Raw genomic sequence first — 24,448 nt, 5'->3', positions numbered from 1 at the left:
GGGCACCGACGTAAGTTTGACGTAGGATTGTGTTTGTTCGGAACAAATGTATTTTTTTAAATGTAATTTAAAAATAAATGTACGGGGACGTCCAGGAATTATTATCATTATTGGATTCGGTGAATTGAAGAACTCGGAAAGAGTTGCAACAATAATTTTACACTGTTTCATTCATAACATATGAAGATTGGCTTGATATAAGTATTGTATTCTACATTTTTTTACTAGGCAAACAGTGGGTAGTATTTTTTTTTTTTTTTTTTTTTATCTGCATTATAGTGACTTTCAACTCATTTGGCTGGTTCGTCACTTGTACTTCCATTTTTGGAAGAATGTCGGGAGTGAGAATTGAACTCGTGATCTTTAGCGTGAGAGGCATGAATGTTACCACTACGCCAGATCGCCACCTCTGTGGGTAGTATATGTTGCGCTTCAAATACCGCAGCGTTGGAAGAATTTTCCGTCTAATGGTAGTGGAGAGGGGGGCACATTCGGACACTTTTTTTCCTTGATTTTTAATATTTTTTGACTTTTTGTCCGAATGTGGGGCAGTTGAAAAAAGGTGAAAAATTATTTTTTTTTACTCAACTTTTCAAAAAAAAAATAAAAAAATATAGCGCCTTCGGTCCCGAGACTATGAAAACAATAAAAAACGAATAAAATCAATAATATAGCAATTCCAAATGAAATCGACAAATGACAAAACATGAGTATTTTTGATTCGAATGAAAGTGTGTATTCCGTTTGGGTTAGAGGAAATATGAGTTTTCCACAGCAATTGGGAATTTTTTGACTCAAGCGTAACTTTTGAAAAGGGCGTATCGATTTGAGTAAGAGAAATCTTTGATAATTTATAACTCAAAAACTATGAGTCGTACCGAAATAGTGTCTTAGAAAGAGTTATATAGTATTGATGGTTGAATATGAAAGAAATGTACACTGAAAAAAAATTAGTAATGTTTTTTTTATTTACAAAATAAAAATTCAATTTGCAATATCCAAAATACATATTTTTAATTTTTTTTTAATTTTTTCATACAAAATAGAAGTCATGTAGAAAATTCAAAAAATGATCCCAAGATGGTAAACATATTTTTGACAAACTTTGTGGAACATCGAATTTTTAGGAATTTTCGAAACTTCGAATTTTTGTATGTTAGTAGTCATTTTTAATCACAAATTATGAATCCTGATGTGATTTAAAACAAAAAAGGTTATTATAAATCTCCTTCTAAATGCAACCATATTTAAAACCATATTTAAAAAAAATATTTCTAATTAATTGTTTTTTTTTATAATAAATAATCCCTTTTAATATGTTTGTCGTGTTATACCGTCATGTTCATGAAATTTTATGAATTTGCTTATAATTTCCAACGACTTTTCCGAATACATCATTATGGTTCATTTTTTAACTCAAGTGTAACTTTTGAAAAGGTAGTATCGATTTTAGTAAGAGAAATCTTTGATAATTTATATCTCAAAAAATATGAGTCGTACCGAAATAGTGTGTTAGAAAGAGTTATAGAGTATTTTTGGCTTATTTTGAAAAAAATAGACACTGAGAAGAAAATTAGTACTCTTTTTTTATTTACAAAATAAAATTTTAATTTGCGATATCAAAAAATATGTATTTTTTATATTTTTTTCAATTTTTTCATATAAAATAGAAGTCATGTAGAACATTTAAAAAATGAGCCCAAGATGGTAAAACTATTTTTGACGAAATATGTGGAACATCGAATTTTTAGGAATTATCGAAACATTGAATTTTGGTATGTTAGCAATCATTTTTAGCCACAAATTATGAATCCTGATGTGATTTAAAACAAAAAAGGAATCACGAGAGCAGAATTCGAATTTTCTGCAGGTATAATATTTTGGCTTTAATTTGATATGTCGATCATCTGAATCGGTCTAGTAGCTTAAAAGTTACGAGTTTTTGAAAAAGTCCTTTTTGGGAATAAGTGGAAAAAGTTGATTTTTCGAATAACCATAAAATGGGAATGGTCACCCTAATGGAAAAATAAAAAAATACGGGTCAAATATTTTGCGATAAAGAACAAAACTACCAATTTTCACCAAAATCTGAGAACCATTAGGTCGTATGAATAAAAAAAAGTATTTACTTATTCTGCCCGTTTCCAAGTAAAGTAAATTTTCCTAGTATTTACTTGAATCCGTATGAATAAAAGTTTACTTTACTAATTTGATTTTCGAATTCGAACATAGTTTTTACTTTGTCAAACATCTATCAACTGATTGTTTAGTTTCGTTTCAAAACGTTTTTTTTGGACAAAACATGAATTCGCGATGAAAAAGGAATAGTGTTGACGTCTGGTGGCGACTTTCAATTAGGGACCATAGTTTGGGTCCCTATCTCGTTAGTGTAATACCTATCATATTAGAAGACACGAAGCCAGTTTTCAAATTTGAATGAAAATGTTCACATCATGTTATTTAATCACTTAAAACACTTTTTTCCGAATTTTATTTAACCCTTTGTCTATACATTTCCAACATCATTACTGAAACATTTCACTATAATATAAAGTTGTCTTCAAAAACAATATTCGTACAAGATTTTTTCACCACCTGCAAACAAAAGTGTTTTTCATTTAAACAGAATGCCAAATTAGTACGGAAAGGTTTTCATTCATAATTTAAATGTTAAAAACGTGTTCATTTCGCCTGAAAATCAATCAATTTTTTTACGCTCCCCTAAATTAGTAAACGAAGCTCAATGCCATCAATGCGGATCGTTAACTTGTTTAACTTCAAGCGCAAGATAGCAGCATTAAACATAAATCGGATATGGCATCAAAACGAATGATAGTGTTTTCAGATCCAAAGTATGCTCATGAGCACACTTGATAATAACGAAGTAAATACTTGGTGAATGCTGTTTTATTCATACGAAATCAGCTAAACATCCATTTTCGAAAAGTAAATACTTTGTTGTTTCTTTTATTCATACCAAACGTAGTAACAACTTAATCTCACTGCTCGACTGCTCGAATGAAGTAAAGTAAAGGAGAATTTGTTTTTATTCATACGGCCTATTATATCGGTTTGGCTTGGAATGGCTGTTATATTACATATCGTAAGAGCGATTCTGCATAGTATCCGTTTGAAGAGTGGCGCAAAGCAGTCGAGTTTGAGTTTTTTGAACATCAAAAAATCACCAGGGGGTTCGTGAAAATGGTGTTTTCCAATTTTTTTTCTGATGCCAAATGTCTTAAAAGTACATTAAACGTCGAGATTTACTGTTATCACGAAAAAAATTTTTTGTCGAAAAACTTTTTTTTAGTAATGAAATTTTTCCGAAACACCATTTTCATGTGGATGCAACCGTTGGTAGCAGTTCAAATCAGTTACCCTGTATTATCCCCATTGCAGTAATGAAACGCGGCTCCACTTAATTGACAACAATCAAAACACATCGCGACCGCGTTAGGATTGATGAATTTGATTCGGCCTGTACTCAATGTGTCACAACTGACGAAATGAATCGTTTCCTGACGGGGCAGGTCACACACTAGGGGTATGCGTGTAGGCGGGATTACAGCGGGGAGGCCGGCGGCAGTGACGTTGCTTTTAGATGACTTAATCGTGTTGGGTGGAATAGAAAGATAGAAGTTCCAACTCGCGCCTACGGCTCTAGATCCAAATGCATATTACACCGTCGTCCACCAGAGTTCCATTTCCCGGATCGTCCATGGTAGCAAAAAAAAAAAAATCTGTGAGCGTTCGCGCGTGTATTGGTACGATCGCGATCCGTGAGCGCCGCCGCCGCGCGAGTGACTTGTTTTGTTTTTGATGTTGTCGCTTTTATCGGCACGTTCTCGCAGCGCGGCGTCTTACGGGGCGTCCAGAAATGATGATGGTGGGTGGCAGCAGCAAGTTAGCAAGCCAACCGCGGATTGCAGGTTTCTTGGGTCGTACACCACTACTACTAATGCTACGATGGACGGCAACTCGCGTGTGGGTGTGCGAGTTTCTGCGAAAGTTGGAGTTGCATTAGGCTTAGCGTACGACCCGAGTCGCACTGTTCCTTCAGTACTGGTTTGAGTATCGTGCCGAGCGGTTGATTTTGACTTTAAGAGTCCGATCCCGTGTTTTCAAAGACGCCCGTTTGTAGAGAGAAGTGAGTTTGGTGTGAAAGATAAATAACGACGTCAGGCGAAGTGTGTGAGAGTGGTGGGGGAGAGAGGAACACAGAGTGTGTACAAATTCGCCTTTACAACAGTGAAGATCTTGCTGCAGTGAGCCTGGTTTTTTGATGTTGGATAAGATTTTGCTGTGTGTGACACCTTGGGGGCAGTGTGGAAAAAGAGCACAGTGCTTCTCGGATATATTTGGACACGTGTTCCTTTTATCCCAATCCGGGAATCCGGTGTTTCGTTCGGTTGCTTAAGTGTGGAGTTTATTTTTAGCGAGCGAACACGGAGGCACAAGAAGAAACCGGGCAACATATGCGCGAGAGCAGCGCCGCCGAGGCGAGGAACAATCGATCCACACGTATTTTCCCGTGGATTTGCATAGTTGGTAGAAAAAAAAAGCTTTCAACGTCGGTAGAAACTCCAATAATTGGAGGCTCTCTCATTAGGCTCGGAATGAATCGAACTGACCCTCGGAAACGCATGCACAGAGCACCACAGAGCCACAATTAATGAGTGCAATTTAAGACTGATTTTTTAATGGAGCACCTTCTGTGTGTCTTTCTCTAATAGTGGCGGAGACCGGTTGCGCTGGGGTTTGTTGACCAAGAAGTATCAATCACATCGTTGCTGCACCACGATCAGAGGACAGTATGAATATCTAACCCAGCAGCAACCTTTCGCTTACGCAGATGCTGCTTAACGTCGTCTCATATTGATCTATGCTGTGTGTAAACCTGACTCCTAATGAATAATGCATTGACGACAAACGAACGAACGCGCGTGAGGATCGCTGTTGTAACGGTCGTCTCCGATGATGTAACCGATCCGTGGCCCTGTCGCGCACGGTAATGATATGCAGATTCCCTAAACGAGGCGCTTCTGCCATTTTCCCCAGCTCGGTCGTTGATGATCTTTTTGCGTAGGATATCTGCTGTCTGAGCGACCTTTTTTTCCGTAGTAACTTACCGTAAGCATATTTATCGCTGATCGTGAGAAGCGTAACGTGATTCGATGGTTTTATGACAACCATGAGATGAGCTTCAGGTGTATTTCACAGAATGATTCAGAGTTCATGAATTTCCGGCCCGCGAACAATGTGACATGCTCACGAACCGGTAGTGAATGTGTGACTTAATAATACAATTATAATTGATAAATTATTCGTATCACGTTCACCGATTCAGGTGAATCCTATCACGAGCCAGCACACTTCCTGTATACCCGATCCGATTGTGTCGGTTCAGCTCTACTTTGTTTTTGGAATCACATAACGTTTTTTTTTTGATACACCGATGGAAATTTGAAATTTTCCAAGCGATGGAAACCGATGGCAGCGCTAATCTTGCGTCACCACCATCGGATTATTATCATCCAATTTCTGTAGCAGCCGAATTGGAGGAGCAGTTTTTGTGATGCATTTTTGTTATTGGATAACCGAGAATTGAGTAATAACACGGGCAAACGAATAAAAATCAAGTCATTTGTTATGAGAGGCGATTGGCATCACCAAGATGCGCAAAAACTGACTCCTCGTAAAAGAAAAGTTTGTGCAAAATGTGTTTGCGGAGAAGTGTTAAGAGATTTTTTAAATATCGTGTTTGACCCTGCTCGTTGGGCTGTTTCGTGAATTAGAATCTATTTCCGCGTTGTTGATTTCTAGATTGATTTAAAATAAAAATTCAGAAGCAAAGTGTGATATCGAAACCTTAAGTGGTTTTTGAAACGAAGCGTTTTGAAACGAAAAAATGAATGCATAAATTAAAAAATATAAAGAATTTTTGGGCTACAAGCTTCTAGTTTTGTTCTCGTATTGTATGTACATATTTTTACTAGCTGTTTTTATTCGTAGTGCGCAAAAATATCGTTAGAGAAAAAATGAATTTTTCTATTTTTTCTATATTTCTCTAGACTAAAAATATGTATTCTTTACCAAGTCACTGGAAAACACAATGATAATTACGATAAGATATTGATCAATAAATAATTACTCATTTGATCCTTGAATGTATCAGTAGAACCTCTAAGGCAGGGGGTTTCAAATGGTGCTCCGTGGGAAATTTGTGCTCCGCGAAGTTATAGCAAATGCTCCCACATGAAAACCCACATTGAAAAAAAATTCTTTAATCAATTTCACTGGGCATATAGTGACTTATCTTGTTTACCCTGTGTCAGATGTAGTGTAACTGCCACATTTCAGTTTAGCAATGAACCGGGTTTTTTTTATAAGCACTAAACTATTGTTTAATGAAATGTGACAAGATCCCCCCCTCACTTGAGGCGATCAACCTTAATTACAGGCTCAAAATTCATGGTGGGATAGTTATGCCTAGAATATCAACATGGGACACTTCAACTTGATGTTGGTTTTTTGAATACTGGGAACATTCAATTAGTTTTTTTTATGTTTTTTTCGAAAGATCATACAAAAAACATCGTTCTATAATGAAAAGTGAATTTTTTCTAAAAGTAACATGGGACAACTATGCGTAGAACGGTAGTATTATCGATTGAAAAAATCATATTTGGTTATGAATGTATCAAGATAAAATGATCATCCAAAAAATCGATAAGCAATACTGAAAACTAGAAAAAAACAATACAAGGGCCGATTATTGCTTTGAAATTAATGATTTTATTTAAATTTTCGGCTTGCATCGATTTTAGAAAAGGTCCAATTACAAAATCTACTGCAACTGTACAATTGAAATTGTTCTGAATGCTCAACGAAAACATTGCAATGTAAAACATGTTCTGAGATATCTGAATTCATTTTCTTCTCTTTACAGTTTTTTTTGAGTATCTTCTTCTCGTATTTTGCACATAGTTTCAACTTTTAAACATCAGCTTGAAGCAAACTTTTACAAGCATTTTTGTCAATTCGTAAGATTCCTCAGATTTCTCTTTTGATGCAAGTGCATCCTCGAAGGAACGGTATACCACATCTATGACAGTCTGGTCAGTTTGTTGTGATGTTCCTTCCGGTGATCGCATCGAAATCATAGGAAAATGCTTCATAAATCCCTAGAACCAATTTCATTCGGCTAAGTAAGTTGATCGAGTGAACAAGTGCAAGTTTGAGCAATTTTATTCCTCCAGGATGGGGTGTGACGTCAAACCATACAACCAATTTATCAGGTCGTTAATATGTCTAAGCATCTCTAATTCCTACTCCGGTAAGAAAACGACTGTTCGTGGATCTTTGGATACGGACGATGGAATTGGGATGGAACGGACTCTTTCGGGCCTTTGCACACGGATATCCGTGAATATTTTTGTATTTCCAAATCTGTTTCCAAAGTTTAAAAAAAGAAACGAAAAACTTTTTTTTAGTTTCAAGATGTACAATTTAGAAGAATGTGTATTTTTAGTGAAATCGTATTACTTGAGCTACCGAATTCTTACTGAAACTTTGTTTTCTTATGATAAGAATTTCAACATTTCTCATCGTCGATTACTTCCTCTGGGGGTACGTAAAGGACCGTTGCTATGTTAATAAGCCACACAAATTGGATAAACTTAAAGAAGAAATATCTCGGATTTTCAACAGCATTGAAGTCGTAATTTTAAAGTTGTGCATGAAGAATTTTGTTCACGCGTTATCGAAAAAAGGGGTGGTCACATCTAAAATGTCATAAAACAAGCTTTATTTTCGTTTTTTAAAAACAAAAACAAAGCGTTTAATCTGAAAGGCCCTGTATCTATGTTCCTTTTTTTTGCTGACGATGATATAGAAGTATTGATTGGGCTACTAATTCGTCACACTCAAGATCTGCAAATTGTTTCACCATCTCTGAACTCTATTTAAAATTTCCTGAATATCTCCGGAACAGATTTGTTTACAACAGCAATAGAAAATTCCACAGTTTTCTCCCCGGATATTTCAACGTTGAACATTCTAGCAATTTGTGTGGTTTGACTTTTTTAAATACTATTTATTTTCTGGTGAGAAGCCAGAATTTATCAATCGATTCAAAAGTAACAAATTTTCTAAAATATCGGACATAAATGCAACTAAAAACGATTCTTCAGACTACCCTAATTGAAGGTGCCGTATCTTAAGGGCGAAATGGAAATGCAGTTCTGATTTTTTTCGATGTGAAACGATTATGCAATTGTTGAGATATAGCGAAGCAATTGTTTTTAGTAGACCACTTTTTTATAGGATGATTCAAGCAACATTTAGCATGCATATACAACAATTCAATAAAAACGGAAAGACCGAAAAAAATTGTTCCGATGCTTAAAGCATCTATATTTACTTATAATTGGAAATTTTCAGACCAATTTTTAGATTATTTGGTCCTTTACGATTTTCCATCATGAATTAAGACCTGAAAATTCAGATTTTTGACGATGAAGGCATTTCAGAAAAATTGTTACTTTTGAACAGTTCGGCCGATTCCAAATCTCTTACCAGCAAATGCAAATGTCTAAGTGAATTTTCAATTGAAAACACTGCACTGCATTTGTCAGGTGAAGCATAAAAAATCAAATGTTTCATGGTTTGACGTAGGACTACATCTTTGGTTTCTATATAGAGGGTTCGCTCTACGAAATTGAAATTGAAAATGAGACATGTAACGGATGTTTAAGAGATATCAAATACATTTTATGCAGCATTGTTGTTGTGATATGTGACATTCGATATAACATTATACGGAGAATATATATACTACTAGTTGACCCGGAAAATTTTGTCCCGCCCAGAATTTATTTTTTGTTATCAATACCTTCAAACATTCACATTTTCTTACTAAGCGCACGTTCATGGGTCCAATCGCAGAACTGTTCATTGATTGATATTCTAATAGTCCCCCTTTGAAAATACCTTTTACTATAAAATTCCTAGTACTTCTACCAAACTCGTCATTATATCAGATTATTTTCAGACACGATTCTTGTTAAAGATTTTTCAACCGCTTGCAAATAACATGTTTCTTCGTTACATGGAACAATGTTTGATACAGAAAATATGATAGAATAAAGACAGCCCTAAATCGGACAATTCCTCGAGTTTTACTCTCACCAACAAATTCGGCGATCCATTTTTATTTATATAGATAGAAGAAGATATAGTTGTGTGTCATACCATCATAGAAACATTTTCGTATCCAAAAACCCTCACATCCCCCCCTCCCTTCCTCCTTAGATAGGGGGGAGGAGTGTTGAACTACCACAGAAACGTTTATCGATCCCTGAAACCTCTTTATGCCAAGTTTGATTCCATTTGCTTGATTAGTTCTCGACTATTTCAGTCCCCTCCCCATTTTAAAGTGGGTGAAAGAAGTGTCAAATCATCATATAAACAATTATTGCTCCCTAAAACCTCCATATGCCAAATTTGGTTCCGTTTGCTTGATTAGTTCTTGAGTTATGCAGAAATTTATGCCTCATTTGTATGACAGACCCCCTTCCTCCCTTAGAGAGGTAGAGGAGTGTCTGTTTACCATGGAAACGTTCCGTGCTCCCTAAAACCTTCACATGACAAATTTGGTTCCATTCATTTGATTAGTTCTTTAGTTATGCAGAATTTTTTGTTTCATCTATATGTCATATTTTTTTTATATTTTTTCTAGAAAGCTGTGATTTTTTTACATAAAATATCTCAACACCAGCGATGTGTTCTTTTTCTTTTTCAAGTTATGGTTTTTCAAAGTTAATCGATAATTCGGAATATCAAGTTTTTCCTCTTCTTTCTATTCTCAAAAATCCATAACTTTCGAACTACTAGACCGATTTAGATGATGGATATATCAAATTAAAGCCAATGAGCTATGTAATATTTTTCGTTGGAAAAATATTATACTTGCGAAGAAAATGAATTTTGTTTTTGTGACTATTGATTGTATTTGTTTTTATAGTTCACATGGTTTATTTTATGAATGCATAATATGCTTGAGATAAATATCGATTTGATATTTATAAGCCCTCTATACATTAGTTCTCTAATCACCATTTCAAAAAAAAGCTTCCGTTTGAATTTAATTCATTGCAACTTTGAGATCTAAAAAAATATGTTTTCGGGTTTTCAAAACTCGACTTATTTACAAAGCAATTAGAATCTTGCTGTTTGTTCCATCTGGACCTGAAAAATAAATCAATGGAAAAAATCACTAGTTGAAATATTTGCTTTTTTGTTTGCTTTCAAAATAGTTTTAAGGGGGGTCTCCGTAGCCACATTGGTTGCGCGTTCGCTTAGTAAGCGATCGATCGTGAGTTCAAAACTCAGGGCCCTCATTGACCATCTTTGTGTTGTTACAGAATAACTACGTCCACGCAACAATCATCAGCGATGGAGATCGATCCACGGTCGAAATAAGATCGATTCATCCATACAACTGCTCTGCTCTGCAAGACACATCGGGCTGCTGTTCTATAAATAACTCAACAATGATCAATCAACTGTCTCCGCTGTCCGTTCTAACTGGATAATGGAAGAACAGATAGAAAACTCTTACGCCTAAATGGCTACTGTGTAGATGTACCATAGGCAATGGTATAGAAGGAATACTGGCAAATGGCAACTGTGTAATGTGCTAATTATAGATAATGATAACCATGTGACATGTACACGATTAAAATTCGGCTCTGTTTCAGATGAAATGCTAATGAGCCTAAAATAAATATATGGGATAAAAAAAAATATTTATAAATAAATTTTTCAATCAAAAAGGTTCATACCAATGTAAAAAAGGTGAACCAATGTAAATTTTTGAATTTCGATTACAACAATTTGGAAGGAAAACGCATTCCAGCACCGTATTGGTATCCTCGTAGAACTCATTTTTTAAAGATTTTCCTCTCGGCGTGCTTGATATGAATTTTCTCCTCAATAAAAGTATAAAAAATCTCAAATATATATAAAAACATAAATCTTAAATAAATCGCAGCTCTTCTAAAGTTGTTATCTATGCGAACAAAATACATTTCAAAATTGTGACAACTGAGCTATTGATTTTCTGAACGATATCTGACACAGAAAATAAATATATTATTAATGAGAATTCGAGAGGAAGGCCCTCATTGAAGACTCATAGTCCATGTTCTTCCATAATTATTATGAAATTGGTCACTATTTCTTGTACAGCCATTCCATGCCAACCCGATATAGTGGTTCCCAAATTTACGTGAAAAACGGTATTTTTGTTCCTCATCGTAAAATATTAGACTGGTATTTTTTAATTTTTTTTTTTGGTACCCATATCACTTTTAGAGGGGGTCCGAATAGTCAATTTTTTCCACTTTTTTTTCCAAACATGACTTTTTTCAAAAATTCATAACTTTTGAAATACTGGACCGATTTAGAAGATCGACATATCAAATTATAGCCTATTAGCTAGTATTTTCTAGAAAAAAGATTATACTTGCAAAATTCTGAACGTTTGCTTTCGTAATTTTTGATTGTATTTGTTTTTTGTTGTTTTCATGGCTTTGGACTAGAGGGCGCTATATTTTTTTATATTTTTTCCTAAAAGCTTAGGTGTTCTTCACATAACATATCCCAAAATAAGAGATGTGATTTTTGTCGTTTTTAAGTTATAATTTTGCAAAGCTATCCGATGGTCCGAAAAATCATTTTTCCCCTTTTTTCCAAGAATAACTTTTTGAACACTAAACCGATTAGGATAGTCGACATATTAAATTGAAGCCAATGAGCTAAACCTTTTCGAAACAAAAAAGGATTTTAGTCGCATATATCTAATCTATTCGCATAGTAATAAATAACGAAGATTGTAAACAAGATAATTTTGAAAAAACATAGGTCAAAAACGAAGAAAAAACATCTCTGATTATGGTATATGTTATGTAAAAAACTCTCACCTTTCAAGAAAAAATATAAAAAAATAGCGTTCTCTATCTTCAATCATGTACACTAAAAAAAACAAACAATCAACAATTACCAAATTAAAACCCAACTGTTTTGCAAATGTGATATTTTTTCAAAGAAGACTAGCCCATTGGCTCAAATTTGATATGTCGGTCATCTGAATCGGTCCTCTGGTTCAAAAGTTATGATTTTTTTGAAAAGTCACTTTTGGAAAAAGGAGAACAAATTGATTTTTTAACCATCGGTTCACTTTCAAAAATCATAAATTAAGAACGACAAAAATCACATCTCTGGATTTTGGATATGTTATGTAAAAAAAACTTAGCTTTCAGGAAAAATATAAAAATATAACGCCCACTAGCCCAAAGTCATGCAAACAACAAAAGAACGAATACAATCTATAATTACGAAAAGTATAATATTTTTCCTTAAAACTAGTTATGGCTTTGATTTGATATATCGATCATCTAAATCGGTACATTAGTTCAAAATTTATGATTTTTTGAAAAAAGTCATTTTTGGAGAAAAGTGGAAAAGTTCATTTTTCGAACCTCCCTAAAATCGAATAGGTCGAAAAAAATACGTGTCTTTTATTTTGCGAAACGGAACAAAACTACCACTTTTTATGAGAATCTGTTTTCTCACAGAATAATTCATCATGTGCGAGTTGACATCCACTGTGGCGTTCACATGCACACATGGAGCAACTGTGCCCATCATGCGTTCTCTCGTACACCTCACATGCAGGCTGACAAGACGATGCTCTGCCTTGCTTTCACCACTCGGTGAACGCTCAGCATGCACCCATCATGCGTTCTCTTGTACACTTCATACGCAGCCACCACTCGAGTGAAAACATTTGCAGCGCACTGATATGTAATTTAAAGTATTTAAAACTACCAACACCAATTCGCTGTTGTCCGCTTTTCCATTTTTTTTATTTGAAATGGAAAAAATGATGAATAACCAGCTAATTTTGAGGGTATTCGTATTTGCGAGACGACGACGTATAACGGAAGCTTTCAAACAAAGTAAAAACTGTTATAATTATACTATAAGTGACATAGAATCGAAGCAAAACACATCAAGGTGAAATCAAGCAGATTTGGATGGATATATTTTTTATGCATGTTTGTTCACAATTTTATTTTTTTCATGGCAGAATTTCTACATGGAAAGAATACAGCATTTCGCATTCGATGAGAAGACAATAACCACTTGAAAAACAACATCCTATACTTTTTAAGGTTACTAAAATTACCTGTTTTGGAAATAGGGAATTATTTACATGGAAAAAAATATTGATAAGGCGGTTTAGTATAATGAAAATGTTTTTCTTTTGATTTTACCTGTATGGAACATCTCTGTGAAACACAGTTTCATCAGCAATCGGGACTTTTCATCTTGATTACTGCAGTTGTTGGGAAATGATGGACCACAGAAAAAAAGAAAAATTAACTATCAGACAAAATTAGTCCAGTAGCAGTTCAATGGCAAAAAATAGACAAAAAATCAATCAAGAAAATTTTTGGTCTGCAGCAGAGATCTAGAAAATCATCTTCTGCCGAATGTGCCAATTTTTGAAAATAGTTGAATGACGTTTGTGTCCGAGACTTAGTTGATGTAGGATAATGTTGGGCTATTTGTTTCATACTGTTTTGGATATATTTAAAAAATCACACCACAATTTTGTGGCCCTCCACGCCGTTTAGTCTGATTGTAAGGCTATTTGTTCATTTGGTTTGTGGTGTAAACTGTCTAACGGATCGAAATAAACTGAATGCTCCTCGCTGCTAGACCGCGATTTTCAATTATTTCTGACTAGCCAATGAACCATTAAGGGGTGGGGCTTGCAATGTAGTTTTCGCTGCTCTTCAAGCAACACCAAGCGATCTGAACCGATGTATGCGAAATTTTCTCGATTGAATACAAGAGCCACCGCAACTTGCTTGTATCGTCAATGATGATGACGATGATGTTCTGAATTATAGAGTCTTGAAAAGGCCAATTTGGATAACTTGAACTAGAGGCGAATAAACTCTCCGAGTTTAATGTTTCAAGCAAAAACAGAAACAACAATTCAAATTAAACTCTCGGTCTTCAGAAACGGGTAAAGCCGAGTTTACACGTTGTCAGTTACACGGTTGTGAGTAAACGTCACGCGATCCGAAGAGTTACGAACGTACCCATGCCATGAAATTTGACATTTGGTTTGTATGTATGGGGCTACATGCCCGTTTATAATCAAAAAACTTTGAAGAAGCTCGGTTGCGAGTTGCCCGATAAATGCAAATCATATGGGTACGTTCGTAATTCTTTGGATCGTTTGACGATTACTCGCTACCGAGTAACTGACAACGTATAAACTCGGCTTTACCCGTTTCTGAAGACCGAGAGTTTAATTTAAATTGTTGTTACTGTTTTTGCTAGAAACTTTAAACATCAGCATAAAATCAAACACATACGCTTATTTCCCTGCACAGTCCCGTATTCGTATTGCATGCGCAACTGCAATCAGAATGCGGGATTTTCGTTTGTATAATGCTCGACATTTTTTAATTGTTCGATAGTTAGTTTTATAAAATATATGACTTTATTCATGCCAATAAATTGTTATGAAGTGTCAAAATCATTGAAGCAAAAATGTTGAAAATCCATCAGTAAATGATTGAGAAATCAGTGTTCGAAATTGAACATTTTTTGCTATGCGACCGATTTTCCGTTTTTCATTTTGCAATTTGTTTGTCGGGTGGATGTGAGATGAAACTTAATTCATTGATTATTAATTTATATTTACAATTCTAATCAAAAAACCTTGTTATCTCAAGTATTACCCGTTGGATTCACTGAAACCGTTGGCATTTTCTTCAAATGTAGAATGTAAAATATTTTCTCGGTTTTTGAAGATAAAAACAACCATGTATGTGCAAAGGAAAGAATTCAGTTTAGGGTTTCAGAAATTTATGATTTATACTTCATGCTTTACGATGCTCATTAAATTTTTCCTAATAATAAAATGTATTCGCTCAGCACTCGAAATCTTCTAAGAGAAATTGTAACCAGTTCGGAAACAATTTTCAAAGTGTGACTTGCACAAAAATACATGCCTCTCAAAAATATCTTGGAAGCATCAGCACAAGCAACAGTGGCTGCCCGTGAGCCCATTCCATTCCATCCACGATATTTGGAATTGAACAGGCGGGAGGCAAAAGTGAACCGGCGAGAGTCGCCTCAATAAATTTCCTGCCACATTCCACGGGGGTACCACCACCAGGCAATAGTTCGCGATCACGACGCCAATTCCAGCGCGATGGGAAAGACAGAGAGACCCCAAGGTTTTATGAACCGCATTTTAATTCCGAGAAAAATTTCGCCTGTTCTCGTCCCTACGCTCACCTCACGTCTCGTCGCATCAGTTATGCTGATTCGTACCCCTTCGGGACCAGTTGAAAACATACCTGTAGTGAGCCATCCGGGACTTCAGGAGAGTGCTGGAGTTTATTTTGTTTATCGTTCTTCTTTGGCGATTGCTTTACATAGCACTACTACAGTTATGTACGTATGGCTACATGAGTGTTGTCTCTGATTCTTGGACTTTGTGTTTGTTTGTTTTTTGTTTTTGCACTCGCCCGAAACCGGTCTTTCACCACTAACTACTGCTGGTGAACTCTTCCGGCATAACCACCCTTGTTTGTGGCTCCTCCAAATGCGCGCGCGTGTGAAGCAGTAGTACCTTGCTAGAAAGTAAAGCGCACAGTGCTAGTGTTGTGTGCGTGTGCATGCGTTTCCAAACAGAGCAACATATCCACCTGAGAGTGAAGAGGTGGTGATGGTGTGAGCCCAATATGCCCATCGCCCCTCAGTTGGACTTGTGCTGCGGCGCTGTCTTCACGGATTCCATCATTTCTCTTTCAGTTGCTACCTAGCAGAGCAGCAGCGAAGCGAACGACGAACTTCCGACGACCATCTTTCGTATTTTTTGTGTTTTGCGTTCAAAAAATATTTTAAGGAATTCAAAATTTACCCCAAGAGAAACCAAAACCCATTGGAGACAATGTGCGCGAGACGAAAATAGTTGATTTCATCAAAGTGTAGTGAAAACTGGAAATATAATAACAACAAAAAAACAAGTAGAGAGGTACCCTGTTTCTCAGCCCTTATGTTATGAGTGTTGGAACGTCGAGCGAAGATCTTGTTTTCGCGTGAGTGTTGTTTACCTGTTTGTATGGATGTTTCTTATTAGCTGTGTTTGTGTGTGCGTGCGTGCTTCGCCGACCGAGAAAGAAGCATGCAAAACTTGGCAATAATCATAAGTTTTCTCGAAGTGAATTCTTAACTAACAGCCAAAAAAAACTCAGCAATAAGTTAAGGCTGAGCGGGACGATTCAACAAGTTAAAATACTTAAGTGAGTCAAGTTTCGACACGAAGAGCGAAGCAGAAGAAGAAAACAAGTGCCATCGACAACGACGCAACGACACAAGAAGAAGAAGCGGTTGAATGTCAAAAGTGATTTTGCGAGTTTTGTTCATAACAACCAGTTGAGAAGACAAAGTTGTCTCCTCCCTGTGTGTGCCACTGTGAAACGAGAAGAAAAAAAGCTCCAAGCAGTGACCGTGAAAAGTGAAATATGTCCACACAATCCTACTATAAGGATCGACTGGGCTTCGATCCCCGGGAGGCCTTGTATGATAACAACAATGGGGAGATATCTCCGCCGCTGAAGTCGCCCCAGCAGCGACACAGCGTGAGTGGTGGCGGTCCCGGATACTCCGGAACTGCCGCCAAGCACTACTACAACAATGGTGGATCTCCCAGTCCTTCGGGCCATGCCAATGTCAATGCCAATAACAATAACGGAGGGGCTGACTATTACCAGCGAACCCCGGCGAAACGCCAAAAGCACTCCTTCAGCGGGGGTTCGCCCGTTACCGGTTCACCGTTGAACGTGACCAGCCAGGGAGGATACGAGGATGCACTGACCCAGTTCAAAGGTACAGAGTTGATGACTATTTGGGAACATTTTGTGTGGGATACAATAGGTACGTCTTGCGGGAGCCACTTGATCGATCTGGTTTGTTTGTTCCTGTTTTACTCACTTTGTTGTTGTGGTCCTGTGTTCCAACTGTGTTCAAATGTTGTGGTTGTTGTTTGTTGAACTAACGGACCCTGTACGAGGTTACTTCTTCGTAAACGCTTGCAAGCTGCAGGCGGCCCTAAAAGCATACTTCCTGGAGACAAAAAATAAACAGTCCATAACATGTTTTAATCTTTTTCACCCATGGTGTTTACAAACAACCCCGAGAAAGCGAAAAAAATCCTTTTCCCGTCCCCTTTGTCTCGCTTGGGTTCTCGAAACCCACCGATCTCTGCCGAGTTTCAGAGTTTTTTTGTTGTTTTTGCATGTCAATCGTTTTTTTTCGATTTCAAATAAAACAACACAGCAGCGCTGCTGCTGACGTTTGGCTTCGAGACGGTTAATTTCGGTTTGATTTGATGGTGCTGGAGATGATGATCACGCGATGTAGTTCGAGCTACAATACACTTTGGAAGGAATTCGACACTGACTGCGCTTCGGCGCAAATCATCATGATGCCGTCGTGGTGCGGATCGTCGCAGCATCGACTTAGAAATGACATCAATTAAATGATCGTAAACGAGGGACCAGAGAAAGAGGGACAGAGAGAGTTAGGCGGCGTTTGGTTTGGGTTATTGAGTGGTTTTTGGAATAACGTTGATTGGAATTTATAGCTAATTAAAACCAAGAGAGTTTCTTGCTAATACATATACAGGTTCCGTGATGGGGAGCGAGATTTCGCGGGGCTTTAACCTAGATGAAGGTTTGTGAATTTGAGTTTCTTTTGTTTAATTTGTTTCGATTTGGTTTATGATAAGTTGCAGAAATATGATTGTCGATGCAATTCGATAATTTTTACAAATTTCGTTTTGTCTCAAATTCCGAACATTTAAGCTTTGACGACCATTAAACAGTGTCTCCTCATTCAAAATGGTACTCTTTCGCGAAATTAATTTGATTTGTGCGTTAATTTAATGGTTTAGCTATGTAAATCTGATACAAATGGTGTGCAAGCATGATGATTACAATATTTGTAAGTATTATAATCCAGAAAAGGTCTGAATACGTGCCAAATAATCATCTGGTGATCGATTAAAAGTTAGCTCGAATGAGGGGCACATTGACAGAAATAGAAGGTGTATTTTATAATCCTTGAAAACATCTGATTTCGTAAAAATATACTATAAAACTACTATAAATCATGTAAAAGACAATTTTATTTACATGTTTTGAAACATTCGAATACCTTATTTGACACAGGAGCGCTGAATTAGAGCATTTAAAAAAGTGGGCAAACCATGATCATATTTTCGACTGGACAAACCAAAATCATTTACCTTATTTTTAAAATTTTGGAAAAATAGATATAAATAGCCCATACAATTTTCAACAAGTAACCCATACATCGAAAGATGGGCACTTTTACAGGGAAAAAGTTTTTCTAACAACAACTTTTTCATGTTTTTCACGAAAAAAAATTATTAGTGCTTGATTCGTATCATTTTTATGTATAAATTATCACAATTTACATGCTCTGCTAACTTTTTTCTATTTAGAAACATGTCAAAAGCATATCAAACGCGATAATTTACACATATAAATGTTGCGAGTAAAACATTATTTTTTTCGGGAGTCTTCATACAAAAATGCCTTTTAAAACTATAAAAGATAGAAAGTTAATGTCTTGACGAAAGTTCAGACTTTAATCAGATGTAAAACTTTGAACAGGAATTCGTTCAGAAAGATGTTAAAAATTGGCGACATCTGAATTCGAGTGTATAACAGACACACATTTGTTTTTACACTCTTCCTCTTTTAACACTGTCTTCTCTTTTTCTCCTCTGTTTTTTTCTCTTACACTACCATCGTTCTCCACCATAACTCGACCCTCATTCTCATCCCTCTCCCATTCTATATCACTCTCACTGTCGCTATATATCCTCGCTTTCCCTCTCACTATATTTCTTCCATCCTTTCACTTTCTCCACTCTCTTCTCTCCTTCCTTTCCCCTCTTTCCTCTTCCCTTGCTCTCTCATCTTCTTCTCTCCTCATTCTTTCCTCTGTCTCTCTTCTCTTTCCTATCTCCTCTCTACTTCCTCACTCCTCACTCCTCTCTACTTCCTCACTCCTCACTCCTCTTTCCGTTATTCTCTTTTTTCTTTCCTCTTTCTTCTCTTTTTTTCCTTTCCTCTTTCTTCCCTATTTTTTCCTTCCTCTCTTTTTCCTCGCCCTCTCTTCTCTCTCTCTTTTCTCTCTCTTTCTTCTCTTTTTCTTCTCTTCTCTTTTCTTCCTCTCTCCGTTCTACTCTCATAGACAAACAGAAAAATATTCATTTCTATATATTGATCCCTCCAGTGTGAATATTTGTATACAGGGGTTTTCGAGGACGGCAGGCATTATTGTGATATCAGTTTTTGAGTACGCCGTGGGACTGTCTTCTTTATTTTTACATTTAACCATACATTTTTTAATATTAATGAGTGGATATTGATTTTCAGAAAAGAAATTCCTTAAGATTAAAACCTGTTTCATGAATTTCCCAAGCAATTAGTAAGCCTTTGCTCTTGAATCAACACAATATCCGCATAGAGAACATTGGACAAGTGCTTGCTAATATAGGGCGGATATAGTGCTGAATAGGTGAAACATGAGGCTTTTGAACTTTAATTTTTTTTACTTTTGATTACTAATCATTACTAATGCTCATTTGGGGCTAACCGAAAACATCAAGTTGTTTTGTTTCTATTTATTTAGAAGAATCAAAAAACAAAAAAAAATTTCATTTACATTTATACCCTTTATACATAAGCTATTTCACGCCAAACATATCTCGAGAATAAAAGGATAAAATGTTATATATTGTTTTTCATGTTGAATCGTATGTAGATTCTATTTTTCATATTACTTTTCTTGAATGGTTACGATTTCACAAAGTATTGAAATTTCATAAATTTTCAAAAATTAATTTCGGTGAGTTTGACACGGCACCACTATGCGTCAAATTAGAAGAAGTTTCCAATTAAAATATGCAAAAAAAACGAAGGGGGGGTGTTCTGAGGCATACAAGTTTTTATTTATAGATACAATTTTTGAGTAACAGTGTATTTCAAATATTATTTTTCCTGGATAGCTAACTAATTTTCAAACAACTTTGTCGAATATCATATTTCAATCAGACATCTGGATTTTGAGTTACAATTTTTCGAAAGAAAGATCAATGATTTTGAATACGCCCTTTTGATAAATCTGTCGTAATCTGGATTGGTTATATTATAATGAAATTGTGCTATATCTGATTTCTGATTTCTGATTTTTGATTTCTGATTTCTGATTTCTGATTTCTGATTTCGGATTTCAGATTTCTGACTTCTGATTTCTGATTTCTGATTTCTGATTTCCGATTTCTGATTTCTGATTTCTGATTTCTGATTTCTGATTTCTGATTTCTGATTTCTGATTTCTGATTTCTGGTTTCTGATATCTGATTTCTAAGTTTTGATCCCTGATTTCTGAATTCTGATTTCTGATTTCTGATTTCTGATTTCTGATTTCTGATTTCTGGTTTCTGATTTCTGATTTCTGATTTCTGATTTCTGATCTCTGATCTCTGATCTCTGATTTCTGATTTCTGATTTCTGATTTCTGATTTCTGATTTGTGATTTCTGATTTCTGATTTCTGATTTCTGATTTCTGATTCCTGATTTTCGATTTCTGATTTCTGATTTTCGATTTCTGATTTCTGATTTCTGATTTCTGATTTCTGATTTCTGATTTCTGATTTCTGATTCCTGTATTTCGATTTCTTATTTCCGATTTCTGATTTCTGATTTCTGATTTTTCAATTTTTTTAAATTAACAAACGCCAGAAAGATAAGGAAAAACAAACAAAGGCCTTCTTTTTAAACTCAACTTCCAATAACTCGATTATCCGGAGTATTTTATTTTTGATTTTCGCAAATTTTGAATAATTTGTATAACAATTCTATATTGAATAGGCCTTCTTTTTAAACTCAACTTCCAATAACTGAAGTGTTAAAACGCCGAGTTTAGAATCATTTTTTGCTTCCGTGATTTAGTTCTATTTATTGCTTGTGTATAATCTTTCAAGTGCATTTTCTGGAAAAAAAATGGTCGATTGTTACTTATCAAATTTATGAACTAAGGTAGCGATACCTGAACCCGATAACCCATTAGATAATGCATGTACTGTACCTTTATAATCGTGATAAGCTTTTTTCGGTTCCTGTGGCGTTTTATCGAAATGTACGATTACATTGCTGATGTCATGACATTATTTTGATAACATATCGACATCAACAGGAAAAATTTCTGGCAAGCTGATAAGGAAGGTCGACTTCAATGCTAGATACTTCGATACTTCAGCTAACGCTGTCACTGAATCCATTCATTGACACCGAAAACATGATCGCCTACAACGACAACTGTTTTGGGAGATCTTCCGAAGATCTGTCCCATCGAATGTAGCCCGTTTGAATTCGATTGCTCGACCCCAGCTTCTGCGTTCCGCGGAGAGTGCCGGGCGGCGCCAACAAACCGTGACCTAGATACCCTGCATTATAATTATGGGAGCTCCTAAAGAAGACAAGGTTCTCACGTGGTGCGGTTTTGAAGAAAATAGAGTAATAAAATATGCACTTAAAAGTCTCTACCTAAGCTAACATATACAATTCAAGGTCAGCCTGGGAAGCGGCGGACATCTTCATGTTTTTTCCCCTTCTTCTTCTTCTTCCTTCTTCATCCGGTACTCAGCTCGATTATCGCCGGGCGAAATGAGATACCCTGTCGGCAGCACGCCGGCCACGGAGACCTCGCCGGTTTAATTAGATGTGTAAACTCAATGGTGTTTCATTTCGGCATTGTGATGAACTCTCTGTGGAGGAGCAGCAGCAGCGCCTCTATCTATGTTCGTGACACTCTCCATTGTGGTGGTTGTGATGCGGGCTCCTCGTCTTTCCACCCCTTTTTTGAAAACGGTCCTAAGATTGTTGTGGTTCTCGTGAAACCACTGACTGCCGGCTGACTGTCGGCGCGACGTAAGCTGCGGGATGCGGTTAATTTGTAAACAATAGTCCCCCTTTTCTGGCGAATTTTCGAAAAACAACCGATTCTTCGACATCCGCTCCGGGTCGTCGTCGTCGATTCAGGATCGGATTACAATAACAACAATACGGGAAATCAACCTTCGGATACGCGGTGTGAGCCAACCGGATGAACAAAAGCTTACTCAACACGGTTATGTTTTGTTTTGGGGGTTTTCTTCCAATTACATGTGATATTTATGACTAATGATTTTTATGCGATTATTGTTGAGCTTCGGTGGTTATGTGAGTGCCCTAATGCACTCAACCCGCTGGTGCCACCAGATTTTCCAGAAAAATATGTGTGTCCAAATTTCATGGCTATCGTTTAGTTCACAAGTAAATGGTTTGATAAAATTGTAATTTTTTTAATACACATTCCCCAAAAGCTGTACTTTATATCCTTTCACAATCCTTATCTGCTACTTAATTCTTACAATTACTTACACTCCTATAAATACTTCCTAGCATCGAGATCGTATAACTTTCTGTATGCTGTATGATCGTATATTATATCGAGCCAATAAACAAACGTATATAAAGACAATCGAAATGTAAATAGTGTATATCAGCCATTCCATGCCAAACCGATATAGTGTTTCTCAGATATTTGTCAAAAGTGGTAATTTTGTTCTTTATCGCAAAATATTAGACCGGTTTTTTTTAAGGAGGAGGTCCGAAAAATCTAATTCGTAAATCGTTCGTTCGCTCCGATTATTAATCGTTCGAATAATAATCGTTCTTTGCAGTAATTATTCGATTATTCGGGTAATCGAAAAATAACCGGGCATCACTATGTACAGCAGTTCCATGAAAAAAGTATAGACCAAAATAAAAATTCACCTCTGTATTTATTTGTTATGGAGAAATTTTAGACCGCTTTTTTTCTTTGTTCGGCCTTCAGGGTGCTTTATCTTTAATTAGGGCGGTCTGATTGTAATTGATTTTTATAAAAAAAATATTTTTTTAATATCTCGAGAATGGTTGCATTTAGAACGAGATTGATAGAGAGCTTTTTTGTTTTAAATCATATAAGGATTCATAATTTATGACTAAAATACATACATACAAAAATTCGTAGTTTCGAAAATTCATAAAAATCCGATGTTCCACAAAGTTTTAGTTTTACCATCTTGGACTAATTTATTTAAATTTTCTTCATGACTTCTATTTTATATGAAAAATTAAAAAAAAAATGAAAAATTCATATTTTAGATATTGCAGATTAAAGTTTTTTATTGTAAATAAAAAAATAGTACTATTATTTTTCCTCAGTGTAAATTTTTTTTACTTTTTAACATTAATATTCTATAACTCTTTCTAAGACATTATTTCGATACGACTCATAGTTTTTTAGATATAAATTATCAAATGTTTCTCTTACTATAATCGATACGCTCTTTTCAAAAGTTATTCAGTTAAAATTCCCAATTGCTGTGGAAAACTCACATTTCCTCCAACCCAAACGGAATATAAACTTTCATTCTAATCAAAAATACTCATGTTTTGTCATTTGACGATAAAATTTGGAATTACCCAATCAGGAAAACACACACATTCATAATTTTTTTTGGGTTTCACAATGGATATTTTATTATTTTTTATTAATTCGTTTATTTTTACAGGCTCAGTTACTTAAGTTTAAAGGAGCCGAATTCTTAAATATAATTTTAAAACTATATATATAAACAATTTTCTTACATCTATGGTTAGTAAGGTGGAAAACCGATTACTCGCGGTGTACTCGAGTTTAGAGGGGTGACATATTTTTAGGAGAAGGATGGAATATAAGGAAATTGTAACAATGTTGATGAACTCTCATTTCTTAAATCCATTCGTATATCTATAGTGTATTTACATTTCAACTTATTCTAATATTTATAGCAAGGGGACGAATTACCCGCAAAGGAACACACAAAGGATATGTGAAATGTTTTAATATGATAAAATATTGATTCATGAAAAAAAATCTCAACTTTTCAAAAATCGTTTAAAAAGTTTTGGGTCTCTTTGGTCTTAAACCAGTACTTGGCAAAGTCATATTCAACTGAGGATAGTCAGGGGAATATGAAGAAATTCACCTTCGTATTCAACTGGCAATGAGTTTTGGCTTCTTCCAGCAGTTTCTTCGTTAACATGATTCAACAGTCATTCGAGCGTTTAGTTGCTATCTCACTCTACGACTTGACTATCTCGATTTATTATTCCCCGTCAAATTCATTGCATGTTGAAGTGATTCCCCCCAAAATGAATTCGTTTCTCTCTCTCATGTTTCACGTAT

General features: G+C 35.7%; 1 protein-coding gene across 1 annotated transcript in view; it reads left to right on the top strand.

The window, feature by feature from the left end:
* Positions 1-4,022: 4,022 nt before the first annotated feature.
* Positions 4,023-24,448, top strand: part of LOC129765973 (microtubule-actin cross-linking factor 1, isoforms 1/2/3/4-like) — a 229,666-nt gene continuing 209,240 nt past the window's right edge. Inside the window, exons 1-2 of the mRNA XM_055766432.1 lie at positions 4,023-4,147; positions 15,907-16,983. Of these exons, the coding sequence (XP_055622407.1) occupies positions 16,620-16,983 (364 nt within the window). The 5' untranslated portion in view covers positions 4,023-4,147; positions 15,907-16,619. The remainder of the gene's footprint in view (positions 4,148-15,906; positions 16,984-24,448) is intronic.

Source organism: Toxorhynchites rutilus, chromosome 2 (genome assembly GCF_029784135.1).
Source record: "Toxorhynchites rutilus septentrionalis strain SRP chromosome 2, ASM2978413v1, whole genome shotgun sequence".
Classification (NCBI taxonomy): Eukaryota; Metazoa; Arthropoda; class Insecta; order Diptera; family Culicidae; genus Toxorhynchites; species Toxorhynchites rutilus.
This window is presented reverse-complemented; position numbering and strand designations above follow the sequence as displayed.